General features: G+C 33.2%; 1 protein-coding gene across 1 annotated transcript in view; it reads right to left on the bottom strand.

The window, feature by feature from the left end:
* Nucleotides 1-12,385, bottom strand: part of LOC143917263 (multiple PDZ domain protein-like) — a 210,368-nt gene that overhangs the window by 110,289 nt on the left and 87,694 nt on the right. The window contains exons 18-22 of the mRNA XM_077438749.1: nucleotides 11,997-12,104; nucleotides 11,794-11,919; nucleotides 9,548-9,715; nucleotides 8,931-9,194; nucleotides 8,523-8,613 (exon numbers count right to left, since the gene is read on the bottom strand). Coding sequence (XP_077294875.1) covers nucleotides 8,523-8,613; nucleotides 8,931-9,194; nucleotides 9,548-9,715; nucleotides 11,794-11,919; nucleotides 11,997-12,104 — 757 coding nt within the window. The remainder of the gene's footprint in view (nucleotides 1-8,522; nucleotides 8,614-8,930; nucleotides 9,195-9,547; nucleotides 9,716-11,793; nucleotides 11,920-11,996; nucleotides 12,105-12,385) is intronic.

The following is a 12,385-nucleotide window of genomic DNA, read 5'->3' as shown; positions in this document are numbered from 1 at the left end:
ACCAAATTGTATATATAACTTGTTAGTAAGCTTAAATTTCTAGATATGAAATTTCAGTTCAATATACAAAAAGGTTTCTGAGAAGAACGTAAAATGCTTCGATTCTACAGTTCGTAAAATTACTATTTCCGGTTGAGGTAAAAATATATACATGTATACAATTAAAATTTCTATTACATATAAAAAACATTTCAGTCTGATTCGTTAAGTTTCTTGGGAGATAATTGAATCTAAAATTTAAAAAAAGAGGACACGTATAAGGTACCATTTCCGGTCAACTTAATACACGCACACACATACACATACTTTTCTAGACCAGGAAAATGTGATCAGTAATAGATTATCAGTTCGAATCCCTCAAAATCTGGAGCTCGAATTTTCGCAATATCACAGAACTTCTATTGCTACTACATACAAAACGGTGACACGACAACTCGTTCACAGATTTTCCGATAACAGACGGTCTGTGAAAGAGATGGCTGCATACGTAAGGGCCGGGCCGCACCGTGCAACTTTGTCGGCCGACTTGTTGCGTCACACGAAAAAATGTATGGAAATGTGTACGACAAACAAGTTGACGAGTGCGGCATGTCCCATCTACCTGCATGCATTGGTCTGGTCGCCCTCAACCAAGTTGTTCGCGAGTTGAGCGGTGCGGCCCGGCCCTAATGGCATAGTAAACGAGATCTTGGTGAACAGACGGGGTGAGAAAGAGATGGCCGGATACGTAATGTCTGGAGCGCATCCTCGGTTTACGGAAAATCTGTTAACGAGTTGTCAGGTAACCATACAAAACTTCTGTTGTTACTACGTACATACATACATATATAGACATAGATAAAGTAATAATATAATATTTGCTACTCATGCACCGCAGGCAGATTTTTTTTGTGAAACTTGTAAAATTAGCAAATAAAATAACTACAAATTTTCCAAAAAAATATTCCCGGTTTCTTTAAATTGCAAAAATTATGTGCACAGAAAAATTTTATTTCTTTCATTTTCATTTATTATTTTGTTAAGTAATATAATTTTTACCAGAACGTACATTTCTTTAAAAAAATATATATATCTAAAACAAGTTAAAAAATAAATATAATAAAATGTTTTAAATATGATAAAAATGATGGCACAAAGCGATTTTTTTTCAAAAACATGTAAAATGAATCATGTAACAAAATATTTAAATGTTACTTTAAAATGAATATAAATTTTGTATATCTATAACAATCTGATATATCGAAATATGAAAATTGATTTGGAAAAACAAGTACAAAACACGTAAAAAACGGGACTGTCCGGGCCAAAACGAAATAAATGGTCGCTCTATTATTAGCCTATTTAAAACTGTTTGAAGTTTAATTCCGTACATGACTTTTACCATATTATATAAAACATATTACCTTTATACATTTATATAATGTATTTTAATGCAACTTTGTACTTATCTCTTAAGCCTTCAGCACTATATGTATTTTATCCATATTCAAATTGACAAGTTTAATTTCCTTAAGTAGGCACATATGCGAAGTTTCAACTTCCACAGTTTCCTCGTCAGGATTATAGATTTCGAGCACACATTGCCGATACATTTTACATTCACATTTACATAAGTATATTAAAAAGCTTTCACTATAATTGAAAACTTCATTTGGAAAGTTGTACTGCATGCAATATTAAATATAACACTTTTCTATATTATTTCCGTATGATTATGACGACGTTCGAAATCACACTGAACAAGCCTGAAATATTTATAAAATGCATGCACATCGAAATATAGAATTACTAAGAGAATCCATTGAAATATTGGGGTTTTTGCTTTTGGCAAGAAATAAATTCACCACACTTGCGGTCACAGTCAACGATTTAGACTACATATATATGTATAATAAAAGCGAGGCATGTGTATGTATGTACATAGATCCGTTTGGTAACTGAGTATAAACTTGGCGTAGGTACTTATATGCATACATATGCATGTACATATGTTTGTACATACATACAATATTTCACCAATGATTTTCGAGTGGAATAATTATTGAGCGCTGATTGTGCGACATTGAGGCATACATGTACATATATTAAAATTAAAAATGTATAAACGGGCACAATAGATTTTTCGGAAATACGTGACTTAATGGAGTTTCCTGATCGGATAACTATCGAACACGCGAAATTGATATTTTGTTCATGGAATTTCCATTGAAGGTAGCCTTAACCTGAATAATGTAAAAATTTTGAAGACAAAATTTTTAAAAACACGCAGATACATACATTTACGTCATATTTACGTAAGTAACGACCTTACGACTCGTTTGACCTTTATCAAATAATATTTCACGTCTAATCGAGAAAAATAGTATTGTACATATTGTTATGTATGTAGTTCTTTTCATTTAACGTATTTACCTTGATATTCTATTTTTGAGATTAAAATATCGATCTTATATACATAAATAGGTATAATAAGTTAATGTTTTACAAATCGTATATGATCCGATTTGTAGGAAACCTTGATAGGGTTGCTGTACGTGGAATACTTCAAGCTTACTCAAGACTTGATTAGATTTACATACGGATAAAAAAGATTACATTCGGAATCGGATATGTATTATATGTACATATATTCAGTCAGTTATTGTATTCACTTTGTAAATTGAATCAATTTTAAGGCCACGGGGAATCAAATTATATTTTATAAGAATCACCAGCGTCGAAACACATTGAAATGTATCTGAAAAGCTAAGCTGAGTTGAAGATCCAGATGGGTAGTTTCAATAGGTAAAACGTCTAAGATATCACGTACTTTCGTTACAATTTAATTCAGAGAGGTTTTTCTACTATTCCCTGTATTATGTAAATATACGTGCAATATTTTATAATTCATACGAAAACTTTTAAATTTAAAAATTTTGAAAAATAATTAAAATGAAAAAAAAAGTTTTATATACAGAAGATGTATGTACATAAGTACTGTTGCTAAGTGCTGAAATGCTACATAAATGTAAAAGTATGACGAAAACCACACACGTCTCCATCGACATCCAGATCACGAGTTTTCCTCTTCTATGTCTCATTAAAATGTAAATGAGCCGACCCCGGCCCCTCCATCCGTTAGTTTTCCCACTTCCGTGAAAAGAAAATGCGACTCGCCGTTGGGGAAATAGACTGGGCATATAAATCGGCGTGAAAAATGCTTCGTACCCACATTATTATTATGATAATTTCCTTGTATTTATTTATTTATTTAATTTATTATTATTTTAAAATAATAACAACAATAAAATGACCAGTGTGATCTGACAGGTTGCCCCAAAGCGTCACACCGGTCTTACAAAAAAAAAGAAAAATAGAAAGAAAATAACAAAGAAAAAGCAATAAAAATTCCAATCATTCATCTCATTCAAATAGTCTCGTATTGAATCTCAAGAAACTAACCAGCTCATCAACATGACAGTTGAACAGGTCAAAATGCTCATCAATCACATTAAGGAACCGGATAGCTTCCACCAGTGACGAGTTCTTGAAAGTAGACGTTCTTGTAAAGATAGGTCGTCGATTACGCAGCGCTCTACCGGTCTCAGAAGCCCAAAACTTAAGCTCTGATAAAATCGAAGGATTGTCAACAACTCCATTTAAAACTCCAAAGAAGTATTTGGAAATGGCAACAATCCTTCTAGAAGCCAGAGAATTAAAGCCCAAGGTATAAATACGGATAATACCCATACTTTTTCAAGTATAGGCATCGTAAACATTTCTTCTGGACTCTTTTTATCAAGAGAGAGAATTTAATTTCAGTAGGACTCCAAATTACAGACCCAAACTCCAATATGCTCCGGACAAGCGAACAATAGAGTAACACCATTATATTCAGATCTTGGAAGTAGTGAGAATTGCGCAGAACAAATCCAAGCATTTTGGTAGCGCTACAGCACATATCTGAAATATGAGTCGAAAATTTGAAGTCACTCCTAAACAATATACCAAGATCAATAGTTGAGTCAGTTCGTGTTAATTGATAGTTCCGAAGACTATAGCGAACTCAATAGGGGAAAGAGACTTTGAGAAAGAAATAACATGGCACATAGTCAGGCTGAATGGTAGATTATTATTTAAAGACCAATCAGATAGTAATTCTACGTCATCCTGCAATCCCACACAGTCGGAATGACAACTGATCGTTCTAAAAATCTTCAAGTCATCAGCAAAAAGGAGAAATCCAGAGTGATCAATCGACACACCAATATCATTAATAAACAAAAGAAACAATAATGGACCAAGGTTGGACCCTTGTGGTACACCAGATAAAGCGTGGTATTCATCCGATCTATGAATACCGCAAGAAACATATTGCTTTATGTGCGCCAAATAATCTGTGAAAAAATGCACTAAATTACCAGATAACCCAAAATTAAAAAGTTTTCTAATGAGAATGCTATGGTCAACCTTATCAAAGGCCTTTTCAAAATCAGTATAGACAACATCTACCTGAAGTGAAGAATCAAGAGATGTGCCTATTATTTTGGAAAAGCATAATAAATTCGATACGACAGAACGAGTAGGACGAAAGCCGTGCTGTGCTGTTGATCAATCAAATATTGGCTACAATGATTAAAAATATATCTATGAAGAATTATTTCAAATACCTTTGCTGGTGCAGAAAGAACAGAGATAGGTCTATAATTTTCAACCAGATACCTTTAGGTAGGTCTACATATGTATGTATATGTATCGCATTATATACATATGTATATTGCATGCACATTACAATGATTTTTAATTTTTATGTTTAAATTTGATTTTATTCTTGTAAAAAAAAGTCTTATCTCAATTTATTAATTGTCGAATAAAAAAAAAAATAATGAAATGATTTATAAATCCAAAACCTAGTATGATTATTTGTTGATTTATTTTAATAAATCTGATTTTAAAAACTGAATTCGATGGGAAAATAGCAAACTTATTAATATAATACAGAATTTCAAATAAGATTTTTAAATATTAAAAATAATAATATTAAATATACAATATATAATTTCGAAAGAGAATTTGAAACTATCCATATATATGCATGTAAGTATTGAAGGTTTGTTGGTAACATTGAAAACAAATCAAAATTCATATGACGATGATTCGATATTTTTATTTTTCGATTCAAATAAATTTAATAAAAAAAGGAATGAATATTTACTATTACATTCGCCATGTTTAAGCAGGTTATATTACAAATACTAAGCGAAACTGGGTAAAACAACTAGTATATAATATAAAACAAAGGAAATAACGCACAATCGTCCGATTTTTATGTTTAGTGAACGTATTATTATAGTTATTTATTTTCCATCTATCCACAAAGAGCAATAAACTTGATCTCCTGGAAAATAGCTCACGAGTATCACAAAAACCCCTTTTTTGTTTCCTTGGAAATATTTCTCTATTAAGCGAAACCCGGGGCACTTTTTCTCTTTGTGTTTGAGAAACGCCTCGAATAGCAAGAGCGCGTGACAGAACACTTCGTCATTTCTTCCCAAAGATTTACACTTACAGAGAAGCGGAGGAATTTCAAAATATACGATACGATCAAAGTGTATAATTTAAAATAAAAATAAGCGAACGAAGCATTTTTTTATCAATTTACTCGTATCGCTTGAAATAAGTTTAAAATTATAAAAATGCCACGGAGGAAATATTCGAAAGCTTTCGACTGTAACATCAAAGCCGTGTAAAGTTTTACGAGAAAAGTTTACGAGAAAAGTTTTACGTATTTTTTTTGTTATTTCATTCTCTTATTTTTTCACGTTGTTGTTCTTGAGAGTAAAACTTTTAATTGACCACAACACTTAGTTGATTCTTTTCAGAGTAAGTAATATTAAATTAACCTTAAGAATATTTCACGCTTTTAAATTAAATTATATAAATTCACTGTAAACTCACTAAACAAAAACTGTTTACGTATTTTCGATCTTTGCCTTCCGATATTTGCTTTTTCGATCTTTTGACTTTCGGTGCCGTGAGGTAGACCCATTTTTAATATACATATATGTATGTTAATCTTGCCTTTTAAAAATCTGGCCTGCGCCCGTCACCGCAATAAGAACCCGTGCTCTAGGCCAGCGTTTCCCAACCTTTTTTGACTCGCGTACCACTTGGTAGTACATAACGCTAAATTGTACCACCATATAAAAATGATTGTATTTCATGAAATTTGCTTTTTTAAGTGTAATTATTATATATAGTATTTGCATGGTAAGGAATGTGAAGACAGGATACACGCAATATGTAGATCTGTTTTGGTAAGAAATTTTGTGGAAAAAAAGTTATTTGCGCAGTCACAATTATAATATGCTCAAAGTTTAATATATTTATCTACTATCTTGTCGATGATAAAAAATATTATTGATGGTTCTAATAAAAACACAAAATTACAAAGTACATATAATATGTTTTCTTTTCATTAAATCTCCTTACAAAATAAATTTAATGAGATCCTTGTACTTACTTTTTTTTTAAATTTGGTTCAAATGGAGTTTGGTTCAAATTAAATTTGGAGCTGGATTCAATCAATTTCTATATTTGTCTTATTAAAATATATGAAAAGAAAGCTCTCTCAACTAGTTCAGTGCTAGTAAACGGCGACAGAAATTTAAGCGCTATGTCATAAAGCTATTCATATTCTTCACTAATACCTAGCCATAAATTAATAACCTTATTTATTTCGAATTCAGTTGTTAAATGATATAATTTGAAAGTTTAATCAAGTTCTCTTTTTCCTTGGTAGCTGTCTGAAAATGTTCATTATCAAAGGGGTTTGAAATCAAATTGTTTGCTTCTTAAGGTTTAGGGAAGCACTGCATAAAAGACGATTTCAGCCCTATTAAATATTCAATTGTTTTTTCACGTATATCCCGAGACACACGACTCTTGTTTTCAGATAAGAAATTATGTAAAGTTTCAAATACTTCAGTTTGATCATTTTCGATACATAAATTCCAAAAATCTAATTTTCTAATCATATGTACTTTTAATTTTATCTGCAACATTAAAGATTATTATCGAACTGTTCTCAAGTGTCAAATTCAAGTTATTTATTTATAGGAGCATAAACGCGATAAATTTAAAAATGCACTTCAAAATCCATGCCGGATATAAGAAATTATTATGATTGTCAATCATTCATTCCTGCATGTCCGCCATTACCGATTTTTTTTCGCGTACCACCAACCATCAACCGCGTACCACCAAGTGGTACGCGTACCACAGGTTGGGAAACGCTGCTCTAGGCAAATAGACGGCAAAAAGTATCTGAGCAATTACCGCCATCTATTGCAAATTTATTTAAATAATTAATTTTTTTATTGGTGTTTTATATTGTTTACATCTATGTAGGGAGGTAAATTTTACCATTTTTTTTTCATAATTAACAATTAAATATAAATATTAAATTAAATACATATATTTAAAGTGCGGATCGAACACAGAACCGACACTTTTCTTTTAATTTTTTTTATTTAATAACTTAATATTCTAACACCCATGCGATGATAATTCATCGGGTACAACACTAGTAAAGTCTAATATTCGACATGGTGCAGTTTGACGTTCGTATAATGCGGGGTCTTCACTCGCCCGTGAAAATCGCGCCGCGACTCAATGAGTGTGGTGACATATTTTTACTACTTTTTACTAACCCTTTAGCGCCAGTGGCGTAGCTAGAAATTTTGGGCCCTGATGCAAAAATGTCTCCCCACTTTCTTGCCAGTTTGTTCGCTCCTGATTTTATTTCTTCGTATGAATTTCGTTATTTACTAACATTCTCATATATACGATTCAACTCCAAAGTGGTTTCGTCTAAACTTTAAAGAAAGATTTCGTTTCTGAAATATTTTCGCAGTCGAGCGGCCCCACGCCTGATTTGTTATTGACACGCCTACTTAGCTTATACGCAAGTGTATAACAGTGGCGTACGGTGAAATTGTTTCAAATCAAGCGTGGGCCGTGATGCTTTGCATCATTTTGCGAAATGGTAGCTATGCTACTGGACTTCGCACAGAGTTCTCCACCAATAACGGGGATCGTCACAAACCGGCATTCGACAGCTCGGCGACGAAGGAATCACGTTTTCACCGTGTGTGTGAGTCGAAAAGTGAGTGTGTGCGTTTTGCTTCGTCGCGTGACGCGTCCCTTCGTCGCGAAACCAAATTCGGGGAACGCCTTTTGGCGCGAACTCGAACGCGCGAAACGCACACACTCACATTTCGACTCATACACACGGTGTTCGCGGCCGCGCACGGTGCGAGTCAAGAGCCCACTTAATGGCAAAACTCCAAGCTTGGACTTCGGTTCTACGCCAAATGCTTTCTAATGGACAATAGTGGTACTTCCAAAACTCCGTCCCTCATTTATGTACATATCTTCTTACACTGTAACGCTATCCACCTTTACATTTATCTTTCATTTTTTTAAGTACGCCAATGAATTGTTTTGAAACATGGTATTTAAATAAAATGAATAGTACTCACTATTTGTATAACCGAAGTCGTCTTCTTCCTCTGGGTCGGCTTCCTTCTCTTCTTTAGTCCGTTTGACGTTACCGGCGCTCGCCCTATCAATCTGAAACATTAATCAATTGTGAATATACATATGTATGTATAAAACAATTTATTAATGCAGCGAATAGTTTGAGAATTTAGTAAAATATGAATTACAACAAAACAAAAACACAATGAAATAGTATGAGTGTTAACCTTGTTCATACCATTTAATATATTAATACACCTCTTCGCGTAAATAAACAATACGTATACGGAATATCAAATTACGACAAAGAATTTCCTTCTATTTACATGCGCATTAATGAATTGAGTGCTCCCTAACGACCCTAACAGAGGAATAGAACCTTTTAGAAAATAAAAATTCACTGTGAATACCTCGATGCCTTTTTCAGAGCACGTCCGACCTTCCAACTCTCTCCTATCTTCGTCTTCTTCATCTTCACTATCTTCATCGTCAGAATAGATGATTTTTTCATTATTCTCTTTCTTTTCAACGAAAGTGGGCTCAACGGGGGTAGATGGCGACAGCTGTTCAACAACTTCCAATTTCTTCACGGGTTCGTCCAACGGCGCTATTGACGGCAAAGCATTATCGGGTTTTGGTTCTTCCGAAGGGGAATCGCTATCAGGTGCTGTGATCTAAAAAAAAAATACTAGCATTAGTCTTCAATACATACCTACAGTTGCCGACGACTAGTCCTGAGCTTTTACATAGTAGAGTTACATACAATCCAATAATAAAAAATAAAAAAAAGTGAAACAGACCACCCGCCCCTCTCACCCGGCAGCTTAATGGATATAAATGGATGCGACAAATTTTCTTACTAGACAAAGTGCCCGGAAAACTGATGCGGAAAAGCCTCGCCGGGAAAATCGATTCGCCTTTCCTTGAATTTACAAGCCGAGACTAATCGCATTAGATCTTAGAGTCTAACGCGCAAAGAGTCTAAATACATATGTATACATATATGTAATGGTTAAAATTGGAATACCTCAACATGGGGAGCTTTTAACGGCTCTGGAACTTTCACTTCTACGTTGTGTGCCGGGGACAATGTTGCCTTCTTTGGGCTCGGAGATTTGGCTGGTGGACTTCCGCTGATGGTATCTGTAGAGCTGGTCACCATCTTTTGACTATCAATGTCACTAGAATCGGTATTCTGCGAATGAAAAAAATACAATATAGGTAATAGACACGCTTATATTGAAGATTCGTTCAAAGTTTTATCTCAGATAGTCCTAAATTCAATTTTGTTTGAACACGTGGCACTGTTCCGGAAACCGTTGTGTCGGAAACGGGGCTAATTCCGTATTGCCGAAGTAATTGAACAAATAAACTTAAAGAGCTCTACATTACAAAAGGTGTCTTGGAAGAATTTATAGCATATATATATGTACATACATATGCATGTATTTACAATATATGTATTATATAATTTTCAATCCGCATATATATACATATGTATATATATATATATATATATATATATATATATATATATATATATATATATATATATATACATATACATATATATATATATATATATATATATATATATATATATATATATATATATATATATATATATATATATATATATATATATATATATATATATATATATATATATATAAATATATATATATATATATATATATATATATATATATATATATATATATATATATATATATATATATATATAATATATATATATATATATATATATATATATATATATATATATATACATATATATATATATATAATGTTAATTGTCAACAGTTCATTGGTAGATATTATATTTAAAAAAAATCATAAATTGTATGACTCCCTTTCAATGTTGGGAAATTCTCCAAATGTATCATATTCTGAATGCATATCAAAATTAACATAACGCTGATTCAATATAAAATATGATTGACGCTAGTAGGTATGTAAATTTATGCAGTCTGTGCAGCATCAGCGAAATTCATGCAATCGCAGAGCACGTCTGTATTCGTCGAACTTCCAAAGCTCATGCAAATTGCCGTATAATGAGTAGGGCTGCAATTTTGCGCGGGAAGATCCCGTGAACGATTACGACGAACTCATTCAATATTGATCAAAAGAAGCCGCATTTCTTAAAACCTCGTTTTCGCGAAAAGCTGTGTTTAATATACTGTAGTTTTACGTCACCTTTTCCTTTTATTTCACGCCCATTTGCATTTGGACGGTCGCATTTACATGCGAAACGTAGTTGCCGATTCATCCACGTAAATATTTCAAGGTTTCTCCGGCAAAGAGACACCCTTATTCCCATCCCCCTGGTTTTTTCCTTTCATTTATTCAATATAATGTGTTTTTGACACGGGTAATAGAGGCGAACTTCCTACTCCATTGTTCGACGAAAGCGAGCGCCGCAAAGGCCACGGCCTTGTCTCTCCTTAACGAGGCAAACAAACGGCCCAGGAACACTTATTTAATAGCAAACAGAGTTGTCATAATAGTAGCGAATTTCAGAATAAAAAACTACGGTTTAGTATATATTATACGTATTTAAATTTAATGTGTTTGATCAAATTAAAAAGCTTGTGTTTCTATAGCGGTAGCAGTTGCTAGTTATCTTGCGATAGATAATGGCCATACGAGAGACATTTCCATACTGCAATTTACATAATTGAATACGGACACTGGTTTGCATTCGAAAATTACACAGCATTTTGAATCGGAAAAGCTCCGCTCAATAATAAAAAATAGAACTTCTAAGAATCTAATAATTTATTTGAATTGATGTATATACATATGTATTTATAAATATGTATGTAAGCAGAAACAATACTAATCCATTTAATCGAACTATTTACCAATATTTACATAGGCAATCGTGCAACACATGGAATGTTTGTCCAAGAGTGTATTCAAACTATTAACAATCGGAGTGAGGGATTAAAACCGTCCCATTTTCAAATTGTGCCCAATGTCTAGTTCGTCTAACTGTACCTACACGCAAATATACAATAATCCCACCGGCTTCAAAGGGTTAGACCCGCGAACAAACGGCTCTGTCCGATTACATATGTATGTACATACACTCGGCGGATCTCGCTCTAATCACTGCAGATGTGATTATTAATTTTAATTAAGTGGACCATAACTATGTAGCAAAATACACGCAATCCATTAACATTTCGTAAGGCCAATTACTTACGCACATATGTACATACAATATCGAATAATACCAGATGCACTCACCCACGGCAGTAGACTTTGTATTAAAAATTTCACAGGATTTCCAGCGGCTCTTATGATTTGAACCGCTTTTTCGTGTGAAGCTGTTCTGACATCTACACCGTCGACTTCCAATATTCGATCACCCGTCTGTGTTATGATTATATACTTATATTAATATTTAAAATGAATACTTAAACAATAGTTAAATGATATTCAATACGTACTCTTAATTGACCGCAATGTCCAGCCGGACTGTTGGGTACCACGTTCTTGATAAATATACCTGAAATGATCACATCTCCAGCTTCACCCGACGTACTCGATATGTCCACCTTTCAAAAAAAAAAAAACCATTGTATATGCTTATGTTTTTTTAATATAAAAGAAGGCATTATGCTTACTATCAACGACTACAAAACGTAAAAAAGATTGCGGTACTTACCGATATACCTACGTAGGCGTATGGAATAAAAGAGAGGAAAAACGTAGCGTGTTCATATCAAATAGACACGCGAGATCGTCACGCACGATTTACAATGTCTAGTCGCGTTTCCTCTCAAGTAAGAATACAATATGGTCGTGGCGGGATTTATAAACGCAATATCAATTTATA

Source organism: Arctopsyche grandis, chromosome 1 (assembly GCF_051622035.1).
Source record: "Arctopsyche grandis isolate Sample6627 chromosome 1, ASM5162203v2, whole genome shotgun sequence".
NCBI classification, from domain to species: domain Eukaryota; kingdom Metazoa; phylum Arthropoda; class Insecta; order Trichoptera; family Hydropsychidae; genus Arctopsyche; species Arctopsyche grandis.
The sequence above is the reverse complement of the archived record's forward strand: the minus strand, read 5'-3'. Positions and strand labels throughout refer to the sequence as shown.